Source organism: Rhinatrema bivittatum, chromosome 1 (genome assembly GCF_901001135.1).
Source record: "Rhinatrema bivittatum chromosome 1, aRhiBiv1.1, whole genome shotgun sequence".
NCBI lineage: Eukaryota > Metazoa > Chordata > Amphibia > Gymnophiona > Rhinatrematidae > Rhinatrema > Rhinatrema bivittatum.
The window spans coordinates 386,821,117-386,836,145 of record NC_042615.1 but is presented as its reverse complement, the minus strand read 5'-3'; the positions used below and the strand labels follow the sequence as shown (position 1 = coordinate 386,836,145).

At 44.9% G+C, this 15,029-nt stretch overlaps 1 protein-coding gene across 3 annotated transcripts in view; it reads right to left on the bottom strand.

The window, feature by feature from the left end:
- Positions 1–15,029, bottom strand: part of DCTN6 (dynactin subunit 6) — a 70,207-nt gene that overhangs the window by 43,382 nt on the left and 11,796 nt on the right. For all 3 annotated transcript variants that reach the window (XM_029601445.1, XM_029601436.1, XM_029601451.1), the window contains exons 3-5: positions 13,343–13,448; positions 10,790–10,878; positions 274–321 (exon numbers count right to left, since the gene is read on the bottom strand). In XM_029601445.1, coding sequence (XP_029457305.1) covers positions 274–321; positions 10,790–10,878; positions 13,343–13,448 — 243 coding nt within the window. The remainder of the gene's footprint in view (positions 1–273; positions 322–10,789; positions 10,879–13,342; positions 13,449–15,029) is intronic.

Below are 15,029 nucleotides of genomic sequence, written 5' to 3'. Positions count from 1 at the left end.
ACAAAACCGTTCCTGAATATCTCCTAAAACTGGAGAAGACTCTGCAGCTTGGACTCCTGCATCCCAGGGAGTGGCTGAATTCCAGTCTTCAAGGGCACAACTGATCCCAAATGCTGGCAACTGCTTCTAGTATTCTGTACAGCAATTGTGAACGGGCAGCTCACCTTGTACCAGGACTCCTTGGTAAAGAGCATTCTTTGGGACTTACATGAGACATCCTGGTTAAATGCTTAAACAAACACTCGTGCATTGTTCTCAGCTGATGAGGCTTACCTTTTGATTCAATAACGTTGTTGTCACCCATCTTCATTGCTTCCGAAGCTGTGACTCACAGTTAAAGGAAATACAAAGTTACGGCCTTTCAGGGGAGTTTTGTTGGGGTTTTGTTTTTTTTTTTAATTCCTGGCCAGGTCTAGGAAATATGAGATGCAACAAGACTGACCCCATGGGACAGTTATTATTCAAACGCAAGCATAAAATGACAGTACTGGCTAACATCAACAGGCATTAGCTAACAAGAGAAACCTGAAGAATTTTGCTCCCAATGTGGCAATTCAAAACATGGAAAAATAAAAGTATTAGAGGTAGAGCTCTATTTTCTCCTTATTCTGTGCTCATATAGTGACAGTGCCCTTGGTAGAAGGCATGACCAAATAACGGCACTCACTTTTAGCTTAGGATAGTTACTGGCACAGGCAGTTATCTCATGACAAGGCCAGCTGCCATGGTCACTCACTTGATTTGGAAAAACAAAACCCTGGGATAAGAAAACACATTCAGGAGACAAGGTCAAATCATTTCCCTCCAGGTGACTGCTTAGGCCCAGGGGCTCAGGGCCCAGAGTGACCCTCAGCTGGCACAGGTGGGTACACTGAAGGGTTCAGCGATTAAGTAGCCAGGGGACCTGCATCACCTGGGGCCAGCATCTTGAGCAAGCAAGGGAGGAAAAAATATGAGGGTCAAGTTTCATCTGAGCACTAGGGCAAACTTAACAGCCTGGACTCGGCCAAATGCATGACACAGATACTCCACATGCCCCTTTTCAAAGTGAATGGGGCTAGATTAACCCCAAAAACAACCAAAGCCAACCTGAAGTTTAGTCTGACAAGAACAAGGAAGAGAAACAGGAAATAAAATATTAACAGAAATCCATTCTGGAAGTGGAAAGAAGTGAAAATGTAGCCCCAGCCACAGTCAGGCGAGTTAGTTGTAAAGTACATGGGCATGTTCATGCCACACGTTTGTAACTAACTCTCAAAAGGAAACTACTGGGGCAGGCTCCTTTTTCACATTAGCTGGCGTAACGCACGCAGATTCTGGGCAGCTCTGTGTGTGGGTGGCTGAGCGAGAGTACACTAGCACCCATGGAAAGAGGAAAAAAAGAAAATAGACATAGCGGCAGGGAGGAGGCGCCTTTTTCACCTAGGATAAAAGTCTGTGTGCTGTATGATCCCTCATGGGCTTGCGGCCAGGCAGGGGCAATTTTCTAACATCTCACCTGTCTTATACAGCAGCTGTGCACATAATTTATAATCAACTTTCAAAAAGCCAACTCATGCACCTACATTCACCTTGAAAATTCTGTGAAAGACATGCACAAAGAGACACCTCCTCTTTGCAGGGTGTAACTTGTGCAGGTTAATCTGTGTGCGCTTTTTAAAAATCACAAGTATGCGTAACCTAAGCTCCGCCTCCTGCAAATACCTCTTCTTTGTAAGTGCAAAAAAGTATGCATGAAATCGGGTTATGTGCATATTTTTATGCCTACAATTCCATACAATTTTATAATGAACTATTTACATGCATAAACCCATGTCTAATGTACATAAAGGGCAAGATTTTTAAACCTACGCGAGGGCGTAGATTTGTGCGTGCAACCCGGCGCTCACAAATCTATGCTCGATTTTATAACATGTGCGCGCAGCCACATGCATGTTATAAAATCTGGGGTCAGCGTGCACACTTGTGCGCGCCGAGCTGCGCAGCCTTCCTCCATTCCCTCAGAGGCAGCTCCAAAATCGGAGCGGCCTTGGAGGGAACTTTCCATCCCACCCCCCCACCTTCCCCTCTCTAACCCACCCCACAGCCCTACCTAAAACCTCCCCTTACCGTTATCTGCTAAGTTGCGCCTGCCTCTGGCTGGCGTAGGTTACGCACACCGGCCGGCCAGCCCGCGATCCCGGGCACAGCGGCAAATGGCCACGATCTTTGGAGAAATATGATAACTCCATAAGGACTATATAAAGTAAAAACATTGGCACTCAAGTTGTGACTGTGGATAAAATAGCAAATAAGAATTGAGTTACAAGGAGTGTAATTTTTCCAACCAAGATAAATATTGTCAACAGTAATTCATCAAATAATAGGTTAACATCAAATCATAGTGACACCGTTACAAGAATATATTATAAAAACCAAACAAGAAGGAGTTTCTTTGAATAATTTTATTAAAATAAAAATAAGATTATATAAGACCGGTGACTGAAACAATTGGCTTTAAAGCAGTTTCTGAATTTTCGGATCTCTTGCCAATACTGAGGTCTTTTCTCTAAAATAAAAATAGCTATTTATATTGAGAGAAATAAAGTTCTATGATTTTAAGATAGAGATACTACTGGAGATTTAAGTTGATTCTCAGCAACAAACACATAGCTAGTTACATTCCATCCTTCTACTGGGAATGCCCTCCACTTCTTATGATCTCATCTTACATAAGAACATAAGATTTGCCATACCGGGTCAGACCAAAAGGTCCAACAAGCACAGTATCCTGTTTCCAACAGTGGCCAATCAAAGTCACAAGTCTCTGGCAGGATCCCAAAGTGTAGATAAATTCTAAGCTGATTATCCCAAGAATAAGCAGGGGATCTCTACAACTCTAGCTTAATAATTGTTAATGGACTTTTCCTCCAGGAACTTGTCCAAACCTTTTTTTTAAATGGAGCTATATTAATATCTTTTCCCACATTCTCTGGAAATGAAGTCCAGAGCTTAATTATGCGTTGAGTAAAAATATATTTTCTCTTATTAGTTTTAAATGTATTATCCAGTAACTTCATTGTATGTCCACTGATTAACATTTACTCATTCCATTTCACTCATTATTTTATAGACCTCTTTCATATCTCTCCCAGCCGTCTCTCCTCCAAGCTGAAGAGTCCTAACCTCTTTAGCCTTTCTTCACAGGTGAATTGTTCCATCCCCTTTATCATCTTGGTCACCCTTCTCTGTACCTTTCTAATTCTGCTATATCTTTTTTGAAATGCGATGACCAGGAACTGCACACAATTCTCAAGATGTGGTCACATCATGGAGCGATACAAAGGAGTTATGATATTCTCTATTTTATTCACCATTCCTGTTTTCTCTTACACCTACCGTATTTTTCGCTCCATAAGACGCACTTTTTTCCCCCCAAAGGTGGGGGGAAAATGTATGTGCGTCTTATGGAGCGAATATAAAAAAAAAACCAAACAAAAATCTAACAAACACCCCCCCGACTCCCCCAAGACCTGCCGACTTAATTTCCTACAACCCCCCCCCCCCAAGACCTGACAAATTAATTTCCTGCAACCCCCCACCCTCCTGACCCCCCCAAGACCTGCCAAACGTCCCTGGTGGTCCAGCGGGGGTCCGGGAATGATCTCCTGGGCGTGGGCCGTCGGCTGCCAGTAAACAAAATGGCGCCGACGGCCCTATGCCCTCACTATGTCACTGAGACCGACCGCTGCTATTGGTCGGTCTCAGTGACATAGTGAGGGCATAGGGCCGTCGGCGCCATTTTGTTTACTGGCAGCCGACGGCCCTATGCCCTCACTATGTCACTGAGACCGATCGCTGCTATTGGTCGGTCTCAGTGACATAGTGAGGGCATAGGGCCGTCGGCGCCATTTTGTTTACTGGCAGCCGACGGCTCACGCCCAGGAGATCGTTCCCGGACCGCTCCTGGACCCCCGCTGGACCACCAGGGACGTTTGGCAGGTCTTGGGGGGGTCAGGAGGGTGGGGGGTTGCAGGAAATTAATTCGGCAGGTCTTGGGGGGGTCAGGGGGGTGGAGGTTGTTAATTTAAAGGGTTGGGATGGGGGGGGGGGGGGGGGTTTGGGGGTTCCCACAGAAAGAAAAATTTTCTGATCTGGGGAGTGGACCGAAATGGCCCTCCCCAGACCCGAAAACAAAATGGGGAGAAAAAAAAAAACTATGCACTCCCCTAATTTGCTCCATAAGACGCCCAGACGCAGAGCCGGTTTAGCACAATTTTTTTTTTTTTTAAATTTTCCCCCTCTGAATCCTAGGTGCGTCTTATGGTCAGGTGCGTCTTATGGAGCGAAAAATACGGTATATCCCACACATTTAGTCTCATTCGACTACTCAAAGCAGCTTGCAGCATATGGATATACATTTCGTAAATATAAAATTACAAAATTACACATTTCCTAGCAGGTAGACAGATGGTCTCAGGACTAGTGGGTTATGCTCCCCTACCAGCAGATGGAGACCGAGCAAACTGACGTCACAGTATATATAACCCTGCAGTGTCCCCAGCCTACCAGTATTCTCTGTCTTCAGCAGATGGTAGACGTGCATCTTCCTTTGGGGGATTACTTTGAGCTGTTTGAATGAAGAAATCTGAAATTTTAAATTCAGGAAAAGAAAGCCTCGCTCTCCTGCGGTGATACCTATAGGCACCCCCCCCCCCAACTGATAATCACTGAGGTGATTTCCATGGTCCCTCAGAGGTGTGCCTTGGTCCAGTAGCTGGGTTTCCCGGCGTGGACTTAGCTGCTAGTTCAGCTGAAAGGCAGTGGGTACAGGAGGCCGAGCGTGGCTCTCCCCTCGCAGCCAGAGACCATCTCTGAACTCAGCCAGTAAGTGCTACGCTCAGGTAAGGTTGAAAAAGAAAGAGGAGAAGGTTTTACCTGAATCAGAGACAGTTAGAGGGGTTTCAGGACTTCCTCCAGTCTCAGTGCACCATGCCAGTGTTCACTCGCTCCCGTTGGGGTTGGAGAACTAGGCAGCCTGGCAAGTTGAGCAGCCCCCAGTGGGCTAGGCCCCGCACTTAAGATTTTTCTTGCACACCATGCGGTAGGCCACGGCAGCCGTTTTCACGTGCTCTTGTGCGTGTTCTACTGCCCTCCATAGGCCGTCAACTTGCGCAGTGTGTCAGCTCTGCGCACGTGTTGTGTGCTTGGTTTCCGGATGCGCTTTTACGCGCACAAACATTTTTTACATGCTAAACTTGATGCACAGGTTGTGCGTGCACTTTCTTCTAGGCGCATTTCATTTTTTTTTAAGCGCAAGCCATTCAGACGCATGTTTACCGCAGCAATGGTGCCGGTAAGCAAGAAGCCTATTTGTTTTGACTGACATATTTGGGCTTTTCAGCCTGACCTGGCTTCTAACCTGTGTCAGCACTGCTCAGTCGCTCAGAGAGAGTTGTTTGCCTTGAATTTTGCTAAGCCTGATTCTTCTCATTCTGATGATGGGTTGGTCATGGTCTTGACTGGGGGGGGGGGGGGGGACGGACGGACACACACACACCAGATCCTGGTTCTCCCTTGACTGGCTCCTCCGCTGGCAAGGGTAGTTCTGTGAGGCCATCTCCTGTTCCTTCTGGGCTTGGTCTGGACCCAGCTGCTGATGATATTGATCCTGATTCTCTGGAAGATGGAGAAATTCCTCCAGGGCTGGAACTGTATCGAACCATGTTGTGGTTCTTTCATAAAGATGAACTGCTGGCCCTGATTTCCCAGACCTTGAAACAGCTGAGTGTTCCAGGTTCAGATGCAATGTCAGAGCAGAGAAAGAATCCCATTTTGGTTTCCTTACGTAAAGCCTTGTTTTTTCCCGGTAATGGATGCCATCCAGGAATTGACTGATCTGGAATGGGATGTCCCAGAGGCAAATTTTAAAGGGTATCAGACCTTGGAACCCCCTGGATCTGGCTATGAGAGAGTGCATTTTCCCAAAGTAGATGCTCTGGTATGTGCCATGTCTAAGTGGACAACTATCCCCATAGAGAGAGGAACAGCCTTGAAGAATGTACATGATAGAAGGATTGAGACTATTCTTAAGCAAGCCTTCGAGGCAGTGGCAATGAAATTACAGATTGCCTCCTGTTGCACCCTAGTGGCGATCTTGGGAGGTTGATGAGTCTGGAGGGAATTCCAGAGCGGTTATGGAGCCTGCTGCTGCCTTTTTAGCAGACATGGGCTGGGATTTGGTCCAGACCTCGGCCAGAGGAGTGGCTTCGGGACAGTGGCTGGGTGTCAAATCTGGTTGCAAAATTGGTCAGCTGACACAGCTTACAAAGCCAGTCTTACCAAGATGCCCTTTAAAGGCTCACTTTTGTTTAGGAGCGAGTTGGAGAAACTGGCCAGTAAGTGAGGTGAGTCTCCAGTGTCTCAATTGCCGAAGGATAAGAAACAGTTACAGCACCCCTTTGGTATGAGGAGTAGTTTCCGGGTTCCAGGCATTTTCGTCCCTACAGAGGGATGACCTTTCAGTGGACTTGGTGTTTCAGTAGGTCTTAGCCCTTTCGTCCTCAGCAGCCCAAAAGAGGAGTGGGCTCAGGTGGTGGACCTTCCTGAGCTTCCCAATGAAGGTTTGCAGACACACCTTCCAGAACAGGAAATAGAGGTATTTCTCTCTCTCTCTTTTATTGGAGGTGTGTCAAGATCACATCGACCAGTGGGTCCTGGAATTGATACACAAAGAGTATGCACTGGAATTTCACAGTATTCCTCGGGACATGTTCATGATGTCCCCTTGCCACTCCCTGCAGAAGAAGCAGGCAGTGGAGGTCATGCTTCTAAGGCTCCTCAGACTGAGGGCTGTGGTTCCGGTGCCCACGTCTCAAAGTATGGGGGCGATATTCCAATTATTTTGTTGTGCCCAAGAAGGAAGGCTTCTTTCATCCCCATCTTGGATCTCAAGAGGCTCAACAGTCACTTGAAGGTGACTCATTTTTGAATGGAAACCTTACGCTTTGTAATAATGGCAGTGCAATTGGGGGAATTCTGACCTCCTTGGATCTGTCAGAGGTTTACTGTCATATTCCCGTCCGATTGGAACACCAACGCTTTCTACACTTTGCAGTGTTGGGGCGCCATTATCAGTTTCGGGTGATGCCTTTTGGTTTAGCCACCACTCCCAGAACATTTTCTAAGATTATGATGGTGACAGTGGCAGCCTTGCAAAAGGAAGGCATCCTCGTGCACCCGTATTTGAATGAATGGCTGATTGGAGCCAAATCTCAGGACAAGAGCTGCCTGGTGACACACAAGGTGATCTCCTTATTGCAGGACTTCGGTTAGGTGGTGAACCTAACCAAGAGCAACCATCCCAGTTGTTGGAGTATCTGGGGGTCCGGTTTGACACGGGACAGGACAGCATTTTCCTACTGGAAGTTCGAATCCAGAGTGATATCTCAAGTGCATCAGTTGAAGAACACCATACACAGACAGTGTGATCCTACCTACAGGTACTCTGCTTGATGGCAGCTATCCTGGAAGTGGTGCCATGGGCAAGGGTGCATATGAGTCTTTTTCAGCGCTCTCTGCTATCTCGTTCAAAACCGCAGTCAAGATTACGAGGTTCAGCTCCAGTTGCCGATGGAAATCTGCTCCCACCTCCAGTGGTGGTTGCAGAAGAATCATCTGAGAAAGGGAGTTCCCTTGTCCTCTCTGGCCTGTTTGGTACTCACGACAGATGCAAGTCTCCACGGTTGGGGGATCACTTTCTGGAGTTAACGGCCCAGGGGTGCTGGAATGCTGAAGAGTTCTGCTGGAACACCAATTGCCTGGAGGCCCAGAAGTTATGGCTGGCATGCTTGCATTTAGCCACAGGCTGTGGCATCAAGTGGTTCGCATGATGTCTGACAACACGACGACAGTGGCCTATAACAATCGCCAGTGAGGAACCAAGAGTCAGCAAGTGTTGCAGGAAATAGACCAGCTGATGGAATGGGCAGACTTATCTGCAGATGATCTCGGCTTCTCACATTGCAGGAAATGACAACAAAAATATCAGACTCTTTCAACAGGGAGAGCCTGGACTCAGGAGAGTGGGTAGTGTCAGCAGAGGCATTTCAGCTGATTGTGGGTCGCTGGGGCCTTCCATTCCTAAACCTGCTGGCGACTTCTCAAAATGCGAAGGTTCCTCGTTTCTACAGTCGCAGGAGAGATCCGTGGTCCCTGGGAATAGAAGCTCTCGTATAGATTTGGCCAGAAAGATTGCTTTATGCCTTTCCTCCATGGCCCTTGCTGGGCAGGATAATTTGCAAGATCAAAGGTCACAGGAGGCTAGTACTCCTGGTGGCACTGGACTGGCCCAGGCGTCGTTGGTATGCAAATTTGTGACAACGAATGGTGGAGGCCCCCCTTTGTCTTCTGCCACTTATGTATTTGCTTCAGCAGGGACCGGTTCTTCATGAGGTTCAGACTCTATTCTGTCTCACAGTTTGGCCCTTGAGAGAATTCACCTGTTAAAGCGTGGTTATTCCTCTGTGGTGATTGCCATTTTACTCCGCGCTTGCAAATTCTTCACTTCCTTGACTTATGTGCAGGTTTGGAAAGTTTTGAGGCCTGGTGTGAGGAGTGGGGTGTTCTTCCTCGTTCAGTTACGATCCCTCTCAATCTGTTTTGTTTTTGCAGGATGGTTTGAATAAAGACTTGGCCATTAATTCCTTGAAGGTGCAGGTTGCGGCTCTTGCCTGTTTCAGACGCCTGGTGAATGGCATTTCCTTGCAGTCTCATCCTGATGTGGCCTGATTTTTGAAGGGAGTGAAGCACCTTAGGCCTCCCTTGAGGTTACCGGTTCCATTGTGGAGTCTTAATTTGGCGGGCCCTACGTTCCAACCACTTTGTAGCCTTCCTTATGTTTGTTGACTTTGAAGACTGTGTTCCTGGTGGCTATATGTTCTATGCATCGGAGTTCTGAACTGCAGGCCTTGTCTTGCCATAAGCCATTCCTTCAGGTGACTCCGGGGGCGTTACAGCAACATACTGTTCCAACTTTCTTGCCCAAGATAGTCTCAGACTTTCATTTGAATCAGTCCATCTCTTTGTCATCCCTGGATAAGATCAGGGATGTGAACGAGTTTCGCCTTTTGCGCTCCTTGGATGTTAAGAGTCTTGTTGTGCGGTATCTGGAGGTCTCAGAGTCTTTTCGAAAGACGGATCACCTGTTTATTCTCCATGGCGGGAGTAAGCAGAGTGCTCCTGCTTTGCGGGCTACCATAGCTCATTGGATTAAGGAGGTGGTCACAGCCAAGTATCTGGATTCTGGAAAGCCGTTGCCTACTTAGGTTAGGGCCCATTCCACTAGGGCTCAGGCAGTGTCAGGGGTGGAGGTTAATCTGTTGTCTCCCGTCAATATCTACCAAGCTGCGATGTGGTCCTCCTTATACACTTTTTCCAGGTTTTACTGTCTGGATGTCAGGCCCAGGAAGATGCAGCCTTTGCACGTGTGGTGTTGACTGAACCCCGGGCAGCAGCTTTGGTACATCTCACTGGTCCTGAGTCCATCTGTCTACACGCTAGGAAATGGAGAAATTACTTCCCTGATAATTTCATTTTCCTTAGTGTAGACAGATGGACTCAGCTTCCTGCCCTGGGCCACCACACGAGTGTGTCAATAGTTCTCCTGTGGGCTCTGGGTCACAAGGGATTACTGGTAAGTGTTCATCCAGTCCCTAGCTTGGGGAATCTAGAAACTTATGTGAGTTCAGTGTTTATAGTTGGTTGACTACAGTTCTGGTTATCTGTTTTTAATCAAGTTTTTTGCTAGACTGTCCACAGTTGCTTTTGAAGAGAATACTGGCAGGCTGGGGTCACTGCAGGGTTATGTATACTGTGATGTCAGCTTCCTCCATCTCTATCTACTGGCAGGGGAGCATAAACCCACTGCTCCTGAGTCCATCTGTCTATACTAAGGAAAATGAAATTATCAGGGAAGTAATTTCTCCATTTAAATAAAATTTCATAAATACATAAACAATTAAAAAAAAAAACAACACAATACCAAACCATAAATAATGACCCTAACACTCAATTAACTTTCACTCCCTACTCTCACTACTGTAAGAGTCAGCTGAGGCAAAGATATCAATACAACACAATGAAGTTAAATTACAAAAATCCAAAATCTAAACTTCACCAGGCAAAATAACCTCAATCTCACATGACTGAGATGGAAGTAAGAAAGGGTAAACCCAAAAACCATCATTCATGGCACTAGGGGTCCTCTCCTTCTCTCTCCCCTTACAATATTAGTTACAGGTCACACAAAACAGTACAAGCAATCCCTCTTGCTCACAGCAATCAATCTAGGGGGGATCCATTACAAACTCTCAGCACCAGCCCTAAGGGTGTAATCAAAGCGTCACTGTATAACATCATCTGCCACGTTTTCCTCCCCCCCAACCCAAACCATGAGAGAACTGCACAACACTCCAATACCAGCTAGGACCATCCTCTAATGAACTATCGCTGTCTTCAGAATGCATCCCAACTACTGAAAAAAATGAATAAATTTCTAGTATATACTTTATGCCTTTGAATAATAAAACATATGAAATATATGCTACAAAGGAATCTACTTAGTTTGTCCTAAAACAAATTCCAGCTACATAGCATGAAACTCTCCATCACTCAGCAAAAAAAGGTTAATCTGTTTCATTTTCACATCTCATCTTCCACTGCTACAAGCAATCAGAAGCAGTCCATTACTAAAAAATATAACACCACCAGCAGTGAGGTGCCAATTGACTAAATCAGTCTCAAAGGATACAGCAGCCAACTTCAAACACGTTGTTAGTTCCTATGATCATTGGCTTTGGGTCTGGTTTTTCTGCATCTGGCATTATATTTTCTGGGTAGCTGCAAGAAGAACAATGTGATACACAACTTTAGGAAAGTAAAAATACAAAATAATTTATTCACTACAATTCTACTACAGCAGCCACCATGTGAGAGATCAGGGCTCCATTCCTTAGCCTGAATTCTGCTCCTTGAGTCAGCCGGTGTGGAGGATATTGCAGAGGCAGCATTCACAGCCCCCTCAGGAAAGGGGAAGCCCTATCCATCGTGCAACAGCCTGGTTCAAGGAAGAAAGCATGCACCATGCCTCTCAATTACAGAGCTGTGATGGGTAAGCTACATGGAAGGGGGGCTACGGGACCTCAGGGAGTCGGGAATGATGGTTCATAGGGCCTTAATGCCTATTGTGGCTGGTTCCCTTTTGAGCTGAAAGACCATAGAAGCAGAAAGACACCTTGTAAGCCAATTTCTCCTTCCCCCACCCCCCAAAAAAATATAAAAATACCATCTAAGATTGTGTAAGACCATGTTATCACTTATTTAGAAAAAGTGTTAATCTAAATAAAGATTGTGCATCTAAGCTTGATCACAATTTTATTACTTTTTGCTCCTTCCTACAAAGCTCCATTTGTCTTTTCTTTGTACTGTACTATTTCCTATCCCCAATTTCATAGAACTACCATGAGCCACCAGATTGTACACAGAAGCATAGAAACATGACAGCAGATCAAGACCGTATGGCCTATCCAGTCTGCCCATCCATCCAATCAATTTAGCATTATAATTCTCATCACTTCCTTAGAGATCCTCTGTATTTATTCCATGTTTTCTTGAATTCAGATACTGCTTTTGTCTCCACCACTTCCACTGGGAGGCTGCTCCTTGCATCCACTACCGAGTCTACTCCCTTTCAACCTCATCTCATGACCCCTTGTTCTAGAGCCTCCTTCCCATTGAAAAAGGCTCACCTGGTGTGCATGAAAACCCTTGAGTTATTTGAATGTCTGTTTATCTCCCCTATCTCGCCTTTCCTCTAGGGTATACATATTTAGAGTTTTAAGTCTATCCCCATATGCTTTAGAACAAGGACCACTGACCATTTCAGTAGCCACCCTCTGAACAGACTCCATCCTGTTTATATCCTTTTGAAGGTGCAGTCTCCAGAACTGTACACAGTATTGAAGGGAGGTCTCAACAGGGACCTATACAGGGGCAACATTACCTCCCTTTTTCTGCTGACCATTCCTCTCCCTATGCAGTCAAGTATCTTTCTGGCTTTTACTGTTGCTTTATACACCTGTTTGGCCACCTTAAAAAAATCATCAGAAACAATTACCCCCAGATCCTGCTCTTCCTTTGTGCTTAGAAGAATTTTACCTTCAGTACTGTACCTTTCCCTTTGGGTTTTGCATCCTAACTGCATTACTCTGCATTTTTAGTATTAAATCTTTTACCTAGCAAGCAGGAGGGAACAGACTAATGGTAACGGAAGGGGGGGGGGGGGGTTCGATGGTCCAGAAAATGGGCTCTGGTTGAAGAGGGAATTCAACAGCCTAAGTAAAATGATGTGATTTTATGGAGCTCATAGGTTAGTGGGTGCTCTCTTTAGCAGATGGAAAGCTTGGAGCCAGTTTTCTAGCACAGACTCTGTGAAAGAAGAACCCAGTAAGTGGGCTTCAAGGCAGCTGCAGGTCAGAACACCTGAACAGGCTGTATAGGTGGCAGCGACTTCCTCAGGTAGGAGCCTTTGCAGCTTCCTGGAAACATGTCTGGGAGCACAATTTATTTATTTAGATTCTTTTTACTATACCGATGCTCAAGACAATGTCTTATCGTACTGGTTTACAGTATAACCAAGGGAAACCAATAACCAGAAGAGAGAAAGTTACAATAAACAGGGATTACAAAACAAGACAATTGAAAGAGGAAGAATTAGTTTGAACAGAGTTCTCCTAAGAGTATAACGAGATAGTTAACCATCTATGCTAATCAATGGTGTATTAAGTGGTTCAAGCATAAACAGTTCTATTCAATTTATTAGGGGTAGGCTTGGGAGAATAGCCAGGTTTTCAATTTCCTTCTAAAGGAGAGCAAACATTTTTCCTGTCGAAGATCTGCGGGAAGTGTGTTCCACAGTTGTGGTCCCGCGGAGGACATTGCTCATTTTTGTATAGACTTGTGCATGACTGATTTATGCGGGGGTGCCTGGAGAGTTCCTTTGTGTGCGGCTCTAATCGGCCTGTTAGAAGAATGGGGTTCGAGTGGGATTGTTAGTTGGATTGAGGTATTATGATAGATGGTTTTATGGATGATGGTCAGTGACTTGTACTGTATTCTATAGTGGATGGGGAGCCAATGTACTCTGTACTCTGCAGGGCAATAAGGGACAAAAAAAAATCTGCTTTTGTGGAGAACTCAGGCTGGTTGCTTTAGGCAGCAATATTTATTTTATTATTTTTTTAAATTATTTTAACCACACCAAACAAAAAAAGAAGAAATACAGAAAGTCTGCTGCTGTACTGACCTATTAATAATGAGTGCCTGCTCTTCTATCAGGTTTCCCTCGCCGATCACAATGGGTCCGGCTTCCGCAATGATCCGGGCTTTAGGGTGAATCACAGTCCTGGGTCCTGCACAAGCAGAAAAAGTGCATTACGGAGAGCATGCACAGAGTGGGAACAACAGAGAAGGCCCCTAAGCATCAGTCCTCAGCAAGAGGGGGGCAGAAATGTATGAATTGGAAAACATTTTCTGGAAAAGTTCCCTAGGTTAATATTTTTTCTCTGCATAAAATTCTCTGTAAATAGATGCATGTTATTTGTCCTCTATATTCAGTCAAAAAGAAAACACTACATTAAATTTCCCCACCAAACCTCAAAAGGTTTTCCAAGTAACTGAACTGAGATATTTGATTACAAGAAAAAAAAACAATCAATAAAGATAAAAGGGAGGATCATTTAATATCTATACAAATAGAGCCAAAATCTGCATATAACTTGTGCATGCAACTTTAGCCAGAATTTTCAAAATAAACTACATATGCGTAAGTTTGCTTTGAAGATACTTGGAGGATGAAACTTTTGAGTGTTAACTTACACACAGGAAGCCTAACTGTCAAATCTATTCATGGTACTGGATTTGCGTGTGTAAGTGGGCACACATAGATTTATCCTGGTATTTTATAAACTGTGCAGCATAGGCATCTCAGGATTTAAACCACAGGAGGGTTGAACCTACCTGTCTAATAGACCAGTGGTTCTCAACCTTTTTTCTGTCGGGTCACACCTGACAGATGGTTCTCACATGCATGACACACTGACCCATGATCGTCACGGGGCTAGATGTAAAAGTACAGTTTGCATCCACGGGAACCCCCCTGACCCACAATAATGGATGTAAAGCAGAATTATGACATTCCCCATACAACTCACCCTACAAAAAAGATATTCTGGTTCTGGTGTCATCTCAGTAACAGCAACTCAAACTCCTTCTACTTCCAGGCTCAATAGCCCTACTTATGAAAAGACAGCAGTTTACCACCAATGCATGTCCTCTTGAGAAAACACAACAAATAAGACTGATACAAACGCTTACATACTAGTAAAATATCTCATCTCGGTAACAGACACAGAACTGACCTAACATACTCCCAGGATCTGTAGTAATGCACATAAACTAATCCGCACACAGTTACATCTGTATTATGGAATACACACAAACAGGAGCAACCCTATCTATGAAAAGGCAACACTACAAATATTACATCGGTCCTAAAAACCAATACACTTCTTATTAGGAAAACAGAACTAGCAAGCAGCTATAGATCCCCACACAGAAATAATTGTAAAACTATACTAATAAGCAGAATAAATGTTTCAAAACAGCTATGAACAGAATAACATCCAACAATTAAAAACTCATAAAAACTATTAAACATTCTCCAAACACCAATAAAATATTTCAAAAAAGCAGACATCACATAATATTAAATAATTAAATGGCAGTCAATCAAGAAAAATAAACTTAAAAAGCCACCTTTACTTACCCCCTCCAGCAGCTCTCCTACTCCCCCTTCCATGCAGCCCGTGGCACACACCAGAAGCGGCAGTAGAAGCTAAGCTCTATACTCATGGTCCTCTTCCTTAGTGCCCATGTCTCTCACACACACACCATACCAGTCATGCCCCCATGACCAGTTTCTGTCTCTCACA